At 35.3% G+C, this 18,836-nt stretch overlaps 1 protein-coding gene across 8 annotated transcripts in view; it reads left to right on the top strand.

Annotated features, from left to right (window-relative positions):
- Positions 1 to 18,836, top strand: part of arhgap42b (Rho GTPase activating protein 42b) — a 169,881-nt gene that overhangs the window by 141,973 nt on the left and 9,072 nt on the right. For 4 of the 8 annotated variants that reach the window (XM_039647515.2, XM_039647516.2, XM_039647519.2 and 1 more), the window contains 6 exons: positions 4,041 to 4,200; positions 4,837 to 5,005; positions 6,668 to 7,009; positions 7,847 to 8,006; positions 15,860 to 15,922; positions 16,044 to 16,123. In XM_039647515.2, coding sequence (XP_039503449.1) covers positions 4,041 to 4,200; positions 4,837 to 5,005; positions 6,668 to 7,009; positions 7,847 to 8,006; positions 15,860 to 15,922; positions 16,044 to 16,123 — 974 coding nt within the window. Of the gene's footprint in view, positions 1 to 4,040; positions 4,201 to 4,836; positions 5,006 to 6,658; positions 7,010 to 7,846; positions 8,007 to 15,859; positions 15,923 to 16,043; positions 16,124 to 18,836 lie in introns of all 8 variants that reach the window. The other 4 variants (XM_039647518.2, XM_089135355.1, XM_039647520.2 and 1 more) reach the window with 2 other exon arrangements.

Raw genomic sequence — 18,836 nt, forward strand, 5'->3', positions numbered from 1 at the left:
AATAAAAATAAAAACTCCAGTAATGGTCTAAAAAGGAAGCTGAAATGTATGCATTTTTTAATCAAGTCATTGATTTGTCACTTGTTGGGTCTCGCCCCCATCAATAGTGCGAGACATAACGTGCCTGCATTCTGACAGCGCTTGGGCTGTTTACACCTGGCCACTTCGCGTTTTCTCAGATCGGATAGCTATCTGATTTATCAAAACGATTCCACCTGGTCACATAAATGTGTTTTTGCAAAATGGATATAAATCCGATCTTCAATTCCCGCGTTATACAGATTTAATGAAGTGCACGTCACCGAAAGCAACAGATGAGTTGGATTTTATTGATCATCGGCTAATTTCAAAATCAGCAAAGACGGTGATAAGAGATAGCGGCAACAGAACTGGTAAGATCATTTCGTTTCTTTACTTTTAATGAAGATGGTAGTGTTAATCGCCTGCGACTTACTTTCACTTTGATTTGCGATAGATTGCGGCGCGTTGGCTTGCGTTCAGCCGCTTCATCTGATCTGAGGTGATGATGCGCGTCGCAGTAGCGTCGTCATATATCTGACTAAAATAGCATGACATGTAGCCTGTAACACGCTCTCACGCGTTTCTTTCTTTTTTTTTTTTTTTTTTTTTTTTAGCATTTTTGGGAGTATTAACATTTACATCTGTGGTTTCAATTTACACTTGTCCAGTTTCGTCTGGAATGCGGCCCAGACCACCTCCTGAAGTGGTTTGAGTGATCGGATTCAAATCCGTCTCGAATGCGTTTCGGGGGGTATTTACACCAGGTCTTTTCACGATCTGATAGCTATCCGATCACAGAAAACGCATGAAGTGGCCATAGGGTAAACGGCCCATAGGGTTCTTTAATCAATTCCGAAGAACATTTTATGCTAAAAAAGGTTCAAAACTGACAAGAAAGAACCCTTTTGGCTCAAAGGTTTTTTAAAGGCTATTATTCATTAATATATTACATTATTCTGCAACATATTTGTAGTTGTTATTAAATTATTGTTTATTAAACTATTGTAGTAACTTAATATCACATTTTAATCATGCAGATTTTTAGAGGATAAAAAGTGAATGGCACTCTTCGTCTGATATTGATTAATTACATTTTTTAACCACCATATATTGAATTTTGTGATCATTCACATGCATTGCATTTTAAGGGTTCCAAATACGTAACGCTTTAGAACCTTTTAAGGTTCTATATTGAACCTTTTCTTCTAAGAGTGTAATTGTTGCAGCAGACACAAAGCGAACAGAACATTTCAGGGTAACACTTTAGAATAGGCTACGGTTCCTTCGTTAATGAGTAACTACACAAGAACTAATGAGTAACACAATATTAACGATCTTGTAACTATTATTAACTAACAAGAAACTCTGATTAACAAACTAGTAAGTAATAGCGCACAGATGAAAGTGGTAGTTCACTATTAAGTAATCAATAACTACTATTTTTTAATACTTCCCAGAGAACTACTGAAAAAGTTTATTAACAATCTAGTAACTATTAACTAAAATAAACACTTATTAACGAATTAGTAAGTAATAGCTCACAGATGAAAGTGTTACTAGATACTTCTGTGGGAATTACTAATTATTTGGATTCGTATTATAAAGTGAAGATCATTGGAACTAACTAGTAATGACTCAAGTGTTACTAAAGACATTTTCTAAAAGTATACTAAAGTTCACCAAAAATCTCAAACGGTTGCACAAATCATGACTAGATCATGTAGTAACACTTGAGTAATTACTAGTTAGTTCCAATGATCTTCACTTTATAATACAGATCCAAATAATTAGTAAGTAATAGCTCACAGATGAAAGTGTTACTAGATACTTCTGTGGGAATAACTAATTATTTGGATCCGTACTATAAAGTGAAGATCATTGGAACTAACTAATGACTCAAGTGTTACTACATGATCTAGTCATGATTTGTGCAACCGTTGTAACTTGTTGTATTATCACAAATAAATTGGATGTTGCACTTAAAATGCAATGGTTTACCTAAATAAATTATCGCCTAATATGACAATTCATATTGTGTCTTTTTGTCATTTGCACTAAAAACATCCCTGTCTCATGTTAAGGTCCCTAACCCCTCACATAATGATGACACATTGCACTCGCACATTTATCAATTAGACATTATTAGTGTCATAAGGGGAGTTCAATCCATTGTTTATGGCCTGACGAGCCGCGTGTGAGTTTTAGTAGTAGTTTTTGACAATCAAGTGCCACCCCAAATAAAAGACTGGCACAAGCTGGCCCCCCCAGAAATAATGTCCTGGCTACGCCCCTGGCACTACCGGTTACCTCGCTCTAAAGCCTATGGGATTTTTGAATGGGTTTTTACTAAATCGGCTGAAATAAGGTCTGTGGTGAACAAAACCTTTAAATATTTTCACGTTTTGATCGATGACAATCGATGAACACCATTGTTGTGCAAGTTACTTCCAAACTGTAATACATTAGGTATTACTTGTTACTGTTATTTAAAAGTAATTCATTACCTTACAATATTACTGTCCCAGAATTGTAATGCGTTACATTACTCATGTATTACTTTTGAGTTACTTTCACCAAAATAACTAAGTAGAACTTAACTTTGGGGCTGTAACGATATGCAATATGAAACCGAAATCGCGATTCGCCACATCCATGAACCTACAGAATTGCGACACACCTCTTCCAACTCCAGCGTTATTCTCCTTACCGTCCATATCCAATGCTGCCTTATCTTTAAATTAGGCTATTAGTATTATTTGAAGTTAACATTATAAAATACGTAGACCTACACCACAAAACTAGTTGAGGATAAATTATTTAAAATTGGGGAAGTCCAGCATTATGGACATGACATTTGCAGTCAAAACTTGAAATAAAAATTCTCAGAAAATTCATGTATTGAAACATATATAGGCTATTTCCTTAAAGGACTCCAGACATTAGACAAATATCAGTCTATGTTTTATTTTTATTATTAGGGAAAAGACACACATTCATGCGTGACAAAAAAATAGGAGGTAAAATATATTTTTTGTAATTACACTGCGCAAATCGGATGAGGAAGGGTTGGCTCTCCAGTCTCGATAGAACTTAAAATATTCATTTTATTTTAGTTTTCGTGTTCGTTTATGAGGAAAAAACAATGTTACAGACGCGACCGCTCTGAACTGGCACTAAAAGACTGCTTTAAAACTTTCACATAGTCTGTTGCCTTTAAGAAGTAAAAGCAGACAATACACTGTAATACAACTGTAATACAAGCCTCACCGAACATGTAACGAGTAAAATATTACTGAAAATTGATTAGTAATGCCTTACACTACTGCGTTACAGCAAAAAGTAATATGTTACTGTAATGTATTACTTTTGTAATGCGTTACTCCCAACACTGATGAACACACAGTTATAACCTGCTTTTGGTTTTATAAACTTTATTGTGTCTGATTGTGTTTTTTAAAATCTTTATATAGGCTTCAAAACGTATACATTTTGGATTAACTTGTAAAGATTATCTTGATAGACAAAACATGTAAGTGTCACTACTCTTTGTTAAACACAGATCTTATTTTTTGCGATTTTCCAAAAAGTCTATGGGGAAAATGCATTGCTTTTCGTCCGAGGGAACCCATGCACCACTAGCTTCCGAGTTGTCCTACAAAGTGACATCATTACTTCGGCACATATTAGTTGCCTGTGTTGCATAGCGTGTCATTTTTTTAGGGCAGAGCAACTAACGGGTGTTTCTTTTGGTTATGGGTTTGTTTGGGTGTCGATTTCAAATATCAACAGTGTTTCTCAGATAACTCTTACTACACCTTAAACTACCTTAACCAACAAAACTGTCTTGGCCTGTGACCTTCATCATTTAAAATTAAGTGATATACAGAATGTCCACTAGGTAGCACTAACAAGCATAGCCCAGTCATTTTTTATTTTATTTTTTATTTTTTTGGTGGGGTAATTATTATTTAAAGTTTGAAATAATGGTTAGAGGATTTGATTGACACATGTCCTTGCAGTGTGTCCGCTCACAGTGAGAGTAACATGATGACGGTGTCCAATCTGGGAGTGATCTTCGGCCCTACGCTCATGCGCTCACAAGAGGAAACCGTTGCTGCCATGATGAACATCAAATTTCAAAACATTGTGGTAGAAATTCTCATCGAAAATTTTGAAAAGGCAAGTAAAATCAAAGATAATTCATAACAATCTCCTTAAAAAGATAATGCTGGCAAAAGTTATGTACTTCATACCGTTCTCAAATAACGCTCAAACGAATTTAACGAAGAGCGCTCAAAAATGGATGTGATACTGTATCTCTGCAACGCTTTGGCAAATTCTGACCAGACTTGGTTTGTGTAATGACAACCACGACCTTAGACTACCTGCACCGTTTCGGTGCAGTGCCACCTAGTGGTCTAGACATGGAGAAAAAATTATGTTTTTGTTTATTATAACTTCTAACTGGTTTGGCCAAAAATCACAAAACTAGTCTGTTTAGATTCTGTTGATCATCCCGAGTCAAACGATACCAAATTTTCTCATATCAGATGCCATATGTTACGAACGCATTGGCGTGTATCGTCACAAATAACCTGACAGTACTCAAAAAGTTTCAGGACAGTGCCACCTTTTGGTAAAAAGTTATAATGCAATTTTTTTTTTTTACTGGCACACACACTTACGCACAATAAATACATGTGGATTACTTTATACTAATGTACTAATGCTTTTTGGAGCTTGCATCCTCATCAAACCGAAACTCTTTTCTCATTGGTCATAATCTTTCATAGTTATTTGGATATGTTTTCACAGATATTTCATCAGGCGCCAGACACTAATGTTCCCCTGCCGCAGCCTCAGTCTCAGGCAGGGTCTCGCAGGAGCAGAGCCATCTGCCTCTCATCTGGACCTCGCAAACCCAAGAGCCTCTACACACCCTCACTGTGCCTGGCTGACGCGGACAGTGAGTCTTACACTACTAGTAATCCTCACATTTCACATTCTCTGTTGATAGTACATCCACTCTGTACTGTTTCATGATTACGTAAGAAATTAGTTTTGTATTTTGACATGAGAAGATTATTTAGCGCCATTAACACATTTACTTTAGTGGGTTTTGATAAGGCTCGATAAAACAAGTGCAACAAGATCCCATACACCTTATTCACGGCAGCGCCATCTTTGATTTTTAATGAGAATGAAAGCGAGGCTGTGAGGGATAGTCATGCATCTCTTCAATGGGCTGTACTGTTATTTAATGTGTTTTCGGATTGTTCTGCTCATGAAACACTGAAAAAATATCTTTCCAAGAAATTTCAGTTGACAAAAAACTCCCGACAATGTAAGCTGTGGAAAATTGTAAGTATCTAGCAGTTTTATTCAGCTTTTTACAGCGGATGCCATTGGAAACACGGTAAGTCTATCCCTCACAGCCTCACTTTCATACCTGTCATGGCGCTGCTCTGAATAAGGTGTATATACTTGCATTAAAAGAGGGACCAAAGTCCTTGGTGACCAGAATATTGCTGAGACTTTTATCTTACTTGTGCCAGTAAGTAACTGCCTTGTAATTCCGTAGCATAGGGCGAACAGTCCCAGTTTCTGGTGTATTGTCCGGGAAAGTAGAAATGTCCACGGAAATGACCATTTTAGAGCCCAAAAATACACTCCAAAAAAGCCCAACCAATATATCCTGCTGGTTAAACTGCTCGTATAGCACATACAATAGGTGAAAGTACACCCTGATATGTATGAAACTAATAATAAATAATTTAAAAAAATAAACAATTAAATGTGGAGAAATTGACTTACTTTGTTCTCTAACATGCAAAATAATAAGCCTAATTAAACATAAAATAACATTTTAAAAAGTTGTAATGACTGTAAATTGTATATTCACAGGTTGTACAATATTATTTGCAATTAGAACATTTTTAATTATTTTTTAAATTCAGTTTTTTTTTATCATATGTACTTTTTATTTCAATATTTGTAGAGTCATAATTTTGTTGTAATATAATAATCTTTGTTTATTCTATAATCTCTGTCTGCTATACTATTTACTGTTGTTAATTTTGTTTCTGGTTTTAATACAGGCATCATAAAAAATATTTATAATAACAAATAATAATTGTTACAATTTTTTTTTAATTCATAAAATGTTAAGAACATATCTGGGTCATATTTAACCTAAAATCTAAAAAAATTATATTTACTTTTTCATGTGGGGAAAAAAATCTCATTCTTGTTATTTTTATGTGATTTTATTGTTATTATTTTATTATTGTTTGTAGTTTGTGTTAGCATTTATTTTACTTCCTTATTTATGCTGGTTAAAAAATAAAAAATGAGAATCTAATTGCTATTGGTAAGAATAATCGAAATTAGTAAAAAGTAAAACACCTCAGACAAATTACATTAATAAGAAATATTTGGATAAAATCTGCCTATTTGTCATTAGAATCACACTATGCAAAAGAAAAGAAAAGAAAATAGACTTGTATAGACTCATATTTATTTTTTTTATTTTCATTTTGAAGTGGACCTGGTCATTTTCATGTTTCACCTGTATAAATCAATCATCTGTGATCAATTTAAGATATGCTGTAGTTTTTATCTGCTGTATGTCTTACTGTCCCTGCAGGTGATACGTTCAGCAGTAGTTCGGGCAGCACTCCAATCGGTAGCATGGACTCCCTCTCCTCACACTCCTCAGAGCAGAACAGCTCCTCCAAAACCTGCTCCTCTCCACCGCCCAAAGACAAGCCCCCGTTCCCCGGCCTGCGGCAGACCCCCACCTGCACCAGCAGTCCCGACTCCAGCTCCAGAGAGGACGCTGCACGTGTGGAATGGGACTCCTGTGGTGTGAACTCAGCTGCCAGATCTTCACCAGCACCAGCAAAGGCTCCTCACTCAGTAGGAATCAGACCCGCACAGCTTAACCGCTCCAACGCCCCATCTCTAAGATCTTTACATATCACAGAAGGTAGGAGCCAAACGCACACACCATGAATGTTTATGCTCGTCAATAATATGTTTTCAAACATAATGTATTCCTGTGATCAAAGTTGAATTTTCAGCAGCCATTACTTGAGTTTTCAGTGTCACACGATCCTCTGCTCAAAAAACGTTCCTTATTATTATCAATGGTGAAAACGGTTTTTGTAGATTTTAAGAAAGTAATACTTTTATTAATGCTTTTTCTATTTCAACTTATCTATTAAATTGACATTTATAGTGTTAGAAATATTTCTATTTCACTTTATTTTTACTTTCTATTCATCAAATAATCCTGAAAAAAACTGATCAATGTTTCAAATGGTTTTAAAAATATTAACCAACCACATAAAACAATATTCAACATTGATAATAATGACTATTATACCCTGAATCAACATACCAGAATGATTTCTGAAGGAAATGATGTGACACTAAATCATGTGACACTAATGATACTGGAAATTCAGCTTTGCCATCACAGGAATAAATTACATTTTAAAATGTATTCAAATAGAAAACAGGTCTTTAATAAAATTTGACAATAATAGTTGTTATACTGTATTTTGGATCAAATAATGCAGCGTTGATGAGCATAAGAGACTTTTTTGAAAACATTAAAAAAACCTGAATTATTCTGAATTATAACTGTATTACACACTGATAGTGTGTGTCCTATTTTCCATTTTTTTATTTACAAAATTCTGTATATATATATATATATATACAGTATAAAGTTTGTAATCCTCTGATCTAGCAAAAAAAAAAAAAAAAGAACAAAAAACATTTAGTAATTTTGTACTTTTCTGTTTTGGGCTCTCTGGAGGTCCTAAGAGCTGTGTGGGGTCTGTACAGAGTCTAGTGTGTATGGATCATAAAGACGGGGCCAGATCTTCCACATACCTCGATCTGCCTCCTAAAACAATCCTACGACGAAAGCTGGACAACAGTGGCTCTACGAACGGCTATCAGAGACCAGGATCAGTGTAAGTTAAACTCTTTACCAGTAACTAACCCACTGATGCTAAACCTCACCCTGTGAGCGAATCAAACGATGATAGATCTCAGGCAACATTTGAGGATAAAGATGATGGAAAAAAAAAAACTCAATTTTTTTTCTTTTGAATGAGTGAGTGAGTGTCCTCATACTCATCCATATCTCCATATCTTTTATATATACATATATATATATATATATATATATATATATATATATATATATATATATATTATTATTTATTTTCTTTTTAGGTAACACTTTAGGTAACAAACAACAATAATGTCCCATTAGTTAATGTATTAACAAAAATTAACAATGATCAGTATTTTTTTTTACAGTATTTATTTATATTTATGTGCATTTGCTAATATACAAATGTTAGAAATATTAGCAGATAAAAATGTTTCTAATGGTAACAAATGTAACCTTGTTGTAAAGTGTGACCCAAAATGCCTTTCTGAATGTTGGTTACATCATTCAGAAATTGATTTGGCATGCAAATGTAAAAAAAAAAATAAAGTAAAAATGTAAGGTAAAAATTTAAACCAAAATAACATATCTGTTTATCACTTAAAAAAAAATATACGGATCACATTAAAGGGATGGTTCACCTGAAAAAAAAGATATAATTTACTCAACCTCATGTGGTTCCAAATCTGAATGACTTTCTGTTAACATAGCAGAAGTAGATATTTGAGAAATGTTGGTGACCAAGACATGGAGAAAAAAAATCATGTTTCACAGATGAAAGAAAGAGATACATGTTAAAAACTACATGACGATGAGTAAATAATGACAGAATTTTCATTTTAGTGTGAAAATCTCTTCCATTACTTCACTGACAACTTGTGTATGCTTCTGTCAGGTTTTAGAAAAACACTACGTCATGAGAAATATAATACATTTATTGAAATTCGTGAGGAAAGTTTGTGCAGTATTATGTTGCTGGCAGTGATGGAAGTGGCTGAATGGAGATTGATTGCAGCAGTTTTCTGTTGGCACCAGTTTAAATTACACTGCTGAAAGGGTTGATGTGACCCTGCACTGGTTTTTAAATCTTCTCTGGATGGAAGGATGTATAATTTTGTTTGAGTTATTCACAGGAAGAACAGAAACATCACGTCACTTAACATCACTTGGACTCAATTTGTTCATCTTTAAGTGTAAGCAACATGTTGATTTGAAAATGTTTGCCCTGAGACTGTGTAAGTTACTTTAACAGTTATATAAATTGTACATGAATCACTGCTATAGTGGTGATTCTCACATCTGCATACAATGCATTATGTGCATATAGAAATATTCCCAAATGCAATACAATCAAGAATCTGTGATTTCAATGCTATCTCACGACCAATTCGTACGAATTTGTACGAGTGATTAAAAGGTGGCTAATTCGTACGACCTCATTCGTACGAATTTGTACGATTTGTCTAAACCCACGTGATGGGTAGGTTTAGGGGCGAGGTCAGGGGTATGTCATATGAATTCATACGAATTGGGAAACTCGTAAAATATGTACGATTTAGCAAAATCGTACTAATTCGTACGAGTGAGGTTGTGCGAATTGTTACGAATTAGCCTCCTCGTAAAATTCGTACGAATTGCCGTAAGATCAGGTTGGTGATATGGTTAATTCTCTTTAACCTTTTTTTTTACAGACAAAGTATATCGAATATATTTTGCAATGTTTTCACTGACAAAGTTAATTGTATTTTGTGAATTATTTTTTTTTTTTTGATGCCTGCAACACACTCCAAAAAAGTTGAGACAGAGGCATGTTCACCACTGTCACACTATAATTTTTCTTTTTAAATACAGTTTGTAATCATTTCAGTCCTTCCAGAAAAAACACGTAATTTTTTGTGATTGTTGCGGGCAAAAGTCTTTGATTGTGCGGCCCATTTTCGTTAAAGCTACTTTACCCCCATCAAGCGAAAAGGTATATGACCATCCTATTGAATATTAGTTTCTGTTCCTCTCAATTCCGATTTCGTTTTAACTAGTTCAAGATTAACATGGCTTCCAGTTCAACCTCGTCCATGGGTGTTAACTCAAACGTAAACACGAAAGGCGAAGCTTGAATTAACGGGTATGTCCCTCTTTGGCTAATGTACTTTCAAGATGGAGGGGTAACATGCCGACTGACGTTAGAACCCCTTACCCGTATGTATTTTCTATGGCATATTATACACTCGCGAGAATACTTTATTACTTGAACGTAGTAAATAGACATTAATGAGCACATATATTTTTTAAGGAACTAAGTGTTCTTAGCTAAGAATAAACTAAAATAGTTACACAGTGTAGCTTTAAAAATGCGATGGAAATGCGATTTATGCAATGAAATTGCTGGAACTTGCAAAAACTGCGGGAACTTTTGCGTTTTTCGAAAAAGTTTCCCCAACACCCTGTTCTCACTAGGCTACCTTAATGTAAATTCATTTATTTTTACTACCTTAATGTAAATTCATTGTAAATTCATGCTAGTCATTTTTATGATAAGCAAGCATATAGATCACAGAAAGTGCTGGAATATTTAATTTCACATCTTGTTTTATTTCAGACTGTAACGAGTGGAAATACGGTGTGGAGCCTGAGCTGCGTGCTCCCTGTTGAACTGTCTGCAGTGTCATATTGTATGTGGCATGCGCCTCAAACACCCCATGTGTGCGTGTCATTTCTGTTTGATGCTGATACTTTTGTCTTATTTTCTTTATTAAGTAACGATGTGAGTTCGATTTGGGAATAAAGTGCGAGTTGTGAGATGCCAGTCGCCTCCGTGAGTCGATCTGGCCTCTGCAATAACTTCAGCTGGGAGCTATCATCTATTTTTCTTCCAGACAAAACGTGTTACAAGACCTTAAAGGGTTAGTTCACCCAAAAATGAAAATTCTGTCAGTATTTACTCACCCTCATGTTGTTCCAAACCTCTATGTGTTTATTTGTTCTGCTGAACACAAAGAAAGCTATTTGGAAGAATGTTTTAATCAAACAGATCTCATTCCTCATTGACTAACCATAGTAGGAAAAAATACATACTATAGTCAATGGGGAATGAGATCTGTTTGATTAAAACATTCTTCCAAATATCTTCCTTTGTCAGCAGAACAAATAAACAGATAGAGGTTTGAAACAACATGAGAGTGAGTAAATAGTGACAGAATTATCATTTTTGGGTGAACTAACCCTTTAAACACATCAAACTTACAAAACATTGACGAGTCAAACAAGTTCTGTAGCTTTACAAAAGAAATATGCTACAACTTCTGTAAAAATGAAATATAAAAAATGTAAGTGTGCTTCTTTAAGCTGCTTTAAATTTAAGCTGTTTTACAGCTTTTCGATGGTGTTCACATCACGTAATTACATCACTTCTTAAAGGGTTAGTTCGCCCATTTAAGACATGAAGTTGTATGCAATCCTTACCAGCACTATAGTGTATACACACTGACCCACTCTGTTGTGACCCCCCTGGTCAGAGTTATGACCGCTGGAAGTTTTTCAATGAAGTACTCCCGGCTATTTTCCGGGGCCACAAAACTGTGCGTTTTTACGTGAAAAAAATGATTTGCGTTTCAAAGCTTGATTAATTTACCACACAAAAAACACGCCGGGCAAAATTCATACCTCAGTTTTAATGCGGCACTATTTTCTATCCATTTCTATCAATCCGCGCTGCCGCAACGTCAACAGTGAGCACGTTACGATCAGCTGTTGATAGCGCGCGACTCGCTGACAACATGTCTGACTGCGAAATTTAGGATGATGAAACGAATTTTAGCACAATTTCAGACGGATCAGATGATGAAAGTAATTTTAGCACAACGACAAAGGAATACCTTATGAACCGGAGTATACCGATGCCGAACTAACCTATCGATTGACGAGGAGGCCAGCTGTCTGCATTAGCTACAACCAATGACATTTTCCCTGCAATGCTAAATGCAGGTGTACTGGAGACGTTCTTCTACGTACCTAAACTCAATTGGAAAAAGCGACCCAAACCAGCTGGACTTGACAGTCAGATGTCGGCTGAGTAAGTGTGATCGCTCATGTTGCTTTGTAGTTTTTTAATTTAAGAATTTAACGTTGTCTTGACTAGTTGGCTATATAATAGGCCTAGTCTATCTGACTGCATTATTATTATTATTATTATTATTATACTGAGTGGACAGTAATACAATTATTAATAAATTAATAATTTTATTACTGTCTTGACACCAAATGTCTCATCAGCTTGTTTACCGTATGGGATCATAAAGTTAGCTTACCCGTGGTACTGGTAGCAAACAGCGAAACTCTTTAAAATATTTTTTTTTTTCCCTTTTCCTCCTTGGTCGGGGATGTAATCGTCTTCGCTGAAGTGAGCACACAAGAAAATCCTTTATTAGGGATATTTTAGCTCCCATGGCAACCAGCCAAAGCTGTCTCATAGGAAACAGGAAAACGATGGAATCTGAACTTTGATCCTCGAACATCCTTGTGGTCACAGCCTGGGAATTTACAAGTTCGCACTATTGTTAATTTAATACTTTTTACCTAACGTTAGTTGTCAATCGATTGTGTAAAAACTATGGAACAGCTGATCGTAACGTGCTCACTGTTGACGTTGCGGCAGCGCGGATTGATAGAAATGGATAGAAAATAGTGCCGCATTAAAACTGAGGTATTAATTTTGCCCGGCGTGTTTTTTGTGTGGTAAATTAATCAAGCATTGAAACGCAAATAATTTTTTCACGTAAAAACGCACAGTTTTGTGGCCCCGGAAAATAGCCGGGAAAACTTCCAGCGGTCATAACTCTGACCAGGGGGGTCACAACAGAGTTGATCAGTGTGTATACACTATAGTGTTGGTAAGGATTGCATACAACTTCATGTCTTAAATGGGCGAACTAACCCTTTAACATTCCCATGGCAACAGGGGGGTGGCTGCTCTTGTGAGAAGTAAACTCAACATTTTCCAACTTTCTGTCAAGATATATGTACATTTTTTGTGACGAAAATGCGGGATTATGAAATCATGCAAGCCCTGCATATTTTGCGCGGAAATCAGCTATTTATGAGGCGAAATTGCGGAGTATTTTAAAAAAAAATGCGACCCCGCATAAATATACGAACTTTGGCTGATTATGCAATGAATTCAGCGATCGCATAATCGTGTTTTTCTGGAGGGACTAATTTGGACTAGTGCTGTCAAACGATTAAAATGTTTAATCGCGCTTAATCGCATTAATGTCATAGTTAACTCGCGATTAATCGCACATTTTTATCTATTCTAAATGTCTCTTGATTTATTTTTGTTACATTTTTTTCTCATTTTAATGCTCTTATCAATGTGGAAAAGTGGAAAATTATTATTGAAAATAACATTGGAATAGTGTTCAATTTCACACTAACATATAGCCTATAAATAATCTCTCACACAATGTAACACTGTCTATCAATAAAAGGGTGAAAGAAATACTGACGAGGCCCTAATATTGGCGAGGGGGCGGAGAATTCGCATCATCTCTGTGTGTGTGTGTGTGTGTGTGTTTGCTTGGCCATCATCAAGTGGTGTTTCTGACTGGACGTGCTGCGATGATGATCGCTGAGTTCACAACGACAAAAAACAGATCACTTGGTCTTGTCAATGGCAGCCCGATCTCATGAAAGTTTGTATCGATAGCACGAATGTCATTTCTCGTGTCATTTATACGCCAAAAACAGTTTTTGCGTGTATAGACGAATCCGGCGAAACTACCGGAAGTAAGCGGGCGCCATTACTGAGCTGTTGCTGGGTAGCGTTGCGCCATTGCCTTCTATTGTTTTAGTTGCAACTTGCGTCCACTGGAATAAACAGCTCGAGATTTACGACTGTCACTAACGTTACAACGTTAGCCCTTGTATAATGTCGAGTGGGTAAACAGTTTCTGTTATAAATTGTTTCAATGGTGGCAGTAAAATTTCAATTTTGAAGAGAAAACATTGTGAATACCCCGGTCGACTGCCCCTGTCTGGTGCCGTACGGTAAACACAGATTTCCTGGGCGAGTACAAGACGCGGACATTCGCGTATAATAACAATTATTTAATGACATAAGTAAAAAAATATAATAAATGTGTGATATAGTGATCAGCAAAATCTCCGCTCTTGTTATTTTTTCTATTCAATTTACATGCTATGGTCATTAAATGGCTTTCCTGAGCTGAATGTAACGTTATGTGACATAATTGTTCTCCTGCTGTTATATTGACCTCTTTCCATGGTTTAAAAACAGTAGTTGGTCGATATTATGTAAGTTATACTTTCTAGCTGTAACGTTACCTTACCCATGCCCATTGCAATGTAAAAATGAGATAAATAATGGACACAAATGAAAAACATGAAATTGTTTATTTGATTTCATTTATTTATTTATTTATTTATTGTAGCCAAATGTACAGATCTTTTTTTAGTTTCCTCGTTAGCAAACGTTAGCCTAGCTTGCTTGCCAAGCTATTTTCATAAATAATCTGTAAGATCGTTTGTACCTTCATCTGTGACTGGAGGCCAATGTCTAACATCATCAACCCAACAAGTCTGCCTGTCTGTAGCTGTCATCAAGGATGCGTTATCACCTTATCTCCGAGGTTTGTTTACATACCGGTGCATATGTCTATGCCGGTGTAACAGCTCAGTAATGGCGTCGCCACAAGATGGCAGCCTACACAAGAACGCTCGTCGGATTCGTCTATATGGCACGTGTTTTTCGCGTGCATATGATACGCATTTTTTGGCGTACAGTACGCACGAACTCCCCACCCCCCTCCCCCCTAAACCTAACCCAGGGTTTTTTAGTGCGTACCGTATAGACGCAAAAAACGTTTTTGGCGTATAAATGCCACGAGAAATGACATTCGTGGTATAGATACGCATCTTCATGAGACTGTGTTGGTCATCCACTCAAAATTAACGTTACTATTTGGCCAGCTCGCAAGCCGAAACGAATGTGTGCGGCACAAAACGTCTTCGCACTGCGCTCTGAAACCCTTTCATTTCAATGGCTTGCGCCACGCGAGGACGTTTTGTTGCTTCTTTGACCAAAATGCAAGCGGATCAAGACCATAAACAAAACAACAGGCACGCCACAAACACATGCTTGGGCTTGCGAGCCGGCCTTGAGTGGATGACGAGCGCGAGACTCTGAAATGGATCAGGACGAAAGCATGTGAAAAAACTACAAAGTTTGCTAGGACAAAAAGACCGTTAATCGCGCGATAAAAAAAATTAACGCCGTTAAAATGGGTTTGCGTTAACGCCGTTAATAACGCGTTAAACTGACAGCCCTAATTTGGACTAATTTTTCTAGAGGGACTAATTTTCATTTGGGAATTTGCGGACACTTTTAGTTAGTGTCCGCAAATGGAATCTCGCCTGATAAAAGACAGCTACTCGACCGTCTGAGGACATTGTTGTCTTATTCTCCTTTTCGTGATGGGTCATACATTTCAATAAGAGAGATCTGGCTTTTTGGAGAGAGATGGCTTTCTCCTTGCATAACAGAGATTCCTGTTGCATGATGCAGCGTCACACTGTGTTCAGTGAAAATGGTTTTCTAAAGTACTCTTGGGCTCAAAGGTCACATACATTCAACAGAGGTCTTCTGCTTTGCCCTAACACAGACTGAGATTTCTCTGAATTCACTGAATCTTTCAGTACTGAATGTTGGCTCTCACCAACATTTTTTTATGTAATTCAAACTGTTGCCAACTGCTTAGTTAAAATGGTTTGTTCATCCAGTCTAATTCTTGTGCGGTGAAATGATGACATCAATTATCATCCTTCCTGACATATTTGCATGGTTGTATGTTTCAGGGTGGCTGCCAGAGCACTGCTTTTTGAGAACCCATCAGCTGGAAAACCTCCTCCCTTGGGAAGGTAAAAATTGGCACACTACATAAAAACAACTGTTTAATATATGGCAAACATTTTTATAAAACCAACAAACGGTCTTTTAAAACATCCTTGAATTGTATAATTTCATGATCTGAATCCATAGAGATGCCAAAGCCATATATTCCTGTAAAGCCGAACACAGCAATGAGCTGAGTTTCCCACAAGGGGCTCACTTCTCCAACGGTGAGTCTATCTATCTATCTATCTATCTATCTATCTATCTATCTATCTATCTATCTATCTATCTATCTATCTATCTATCTATCTATCTATCTATCTATCTATCGATTGTTCTATTGTTCTATCTATCGATCATTCTATCATTCGATCATTTTAGTGTTGTCAAAATTGAAATTGAAAAATAGTGATGCTTTGAGCGCTGTTGAGCTGAATCGTAAACACCTCTGATTGGCCATTGTGTTCACGCGCTTATTGGATATGTCTGTGATTGGCTACAATGATCAACACTCGGGAGCATTTAAGAGCACACGGAAGTGCATTCCTAGTCTTCCATACATAATAGCCTCTGACTTTGTCACTTATCAGATCAAATTACAGTCCACAAACAGTGCATGTAAAAAAAAAAAAATTTGTAAAACTTAATAAAAAACAAAAAAACTCATAAAAAACTCACACAAAGGTTTCATACCTTCTCCCACCAATGCACAGTTTCCAATTTGTTTACTATGTGAAAAAAGTTTTTTTTTTTTCAAATGAAGCCATAAAACCTTCACGTCTGAAGGAGCACCTTATGAAGTGTCATATAAAATCTCCCTGCTGATATATATAACCTTGCTAAGTATGTGATATATATATATATATTTATTTATATACTATGTATATACTATATATATATATATGGGTCAATGACGTATAAGGATTTTACACTGGCCAATTTTAAAATACTAAAAATAATAATATCTGTTGCAATTGTTCAAACATTAAGGATGTTGTGTACACCTAAATTCATTTTAAAAATTGAATTTAAGTGATTTTAGTGTTTTTTCATCTAGATGAATTGTCCATAGCCTTAAAAAATGTCATGTGGTGCGACCGTGATTTATCTTAAAATGTATTAATTTCCTTAACATGCTTAAACATTATTTTACAAGTTCTTAGTAAGTAAAGTGTTTAGAAACCAAGTATTTGCAATTCTTTTGAGTTTTTGTAAATAACGATCTCATTTTTTGTTCTATAATTTCTGAGTTGCCTTCTTAAATCTAGTTAACAGACTTATTTTTCCTATAAATCACACAAAACTGATAGAAATGTTTTAACAATCTAATTTCCTTAAGCATACTATATCTGTGATTCATATTTCAGCCACAGAAATAAAATATATATTTTTTTAATTTAATACAGTGATTGCTTTTATTGGTCGCACCACATGACAAGTGGTCGCTCCAAATGACACGAAGACCTTATATAGTTAAAAATCTATTTAAAGAGATCAATGAACAATACATTTTATACAAAAAAAATGATTTAAACCATATTTTATACAAATTTCAAAGAATTTTCTTGAACATTAACATTTATTAAACTTTTTTTTTTATAAAAATCACATCACAAACACAAGTGCACCATTTAATTTAACTTGACTTTCTTTCTAACAAATAATAATGTTATATATATATATATATATATATTAAATAAAGATGTTTTATATTTTGTAAATGTCCTAACAGAAATGTATAAACATTTATTTTTGTGAGTGAATATAGCAATATTGCAAACATAAATGGACAACCTTAAAGGCGATTTTCTCAGTGTTTCGATTTTGTAGCACCCTCAGATTCTAGATTTTCAGTTGTATCGGCCAAATATTGTTCTATCTAAACAAATCATACATCAATAGAAAGCTTATTTATTCAGCTTTCATATGATGTATAAATCTCAATTTAAAATAATTGTGTGATGGATGTGACCCATATGACATTGACCCATTGATTGGTTTTGTGGTCTAGGGTTGCATGTTAGAATGATTTCTGAAGGATCATGTGACACTGAAGACTGGAGTAATGATGCTGAAAATTCAGCTTTGATCACAGGAATAAATTAAAGTTTACTATATATTCACATAGAAACCAGATATTTTAAACTGTAATAATATTTCACTCTTCTTCTCTACTCCGCTCTTGCTGCTGGTTAAGAATTTTTTTGCTTGGAAGGCAGTGGCATCTGGTAAAATAGATTGAAATAGTTTTAAATAAATAAATAGGCAATAATAAATACACTACAAATAAATGCAGTATTACTAAACTGAAATTACATGCTCTATTTTTTTTTTTTTGCATTTTTCTCATATTGTACAAAGAGTGAACATAAACTGTCTGAAATACATTAAAAAAAATCCCAAATTGCATAAAAATCTTTTCCAAATGATACTAAAGTAAAGTACTTTTTTAAAATAAACTGCCGATTGAATATAAAAGCATAAAACTGCCAATTTAGGACATATATCTATAATTAAAAACAGTCTGCAGTGGTCGCACCACATGATATTTGGTCGCACCACATGACATTTTCAAATTCATTCATAATTTACAGGCACAGAAATGGCCACCAAAACAAAATAAGCTAGCTTGCCAAAAAAGGTCACTATGAAATTTATAATAAAAATATATATTTGTAGAAATAACTTTAATATTAAATTTTTTTGAGGTCATACCACATGACATCCAAATTTGGCAACTACATACCAACCATTACAAAGGTTTATTTTTTTTCCAATTTGAGAGAATCACAAACCTGCCTGCTGCTTCCATGGGTCCTTGGTAAATTGGTTTATGATGTAACTTCCTGTGTTTGAATAGTTTTCAACATATAAGTCCCAAAATGGTAGTTCTTTGATGGTCGCACCACATGATATTTCATAAAATAGACATCATCGGAC

Source organism: Pimephales promelas, chromosome 10, assembly GCF_988280905.1.
Source record: "Pimephales promelas chromosome 10, fPimPro1.hap1.1, whole genome shotgun sequence".
NCBI lineage: Eukaryota > Metazoa > Chordata > Actinopteri > Cypriniformes > Leuciscidae > Pimephales > Pimephales promelas.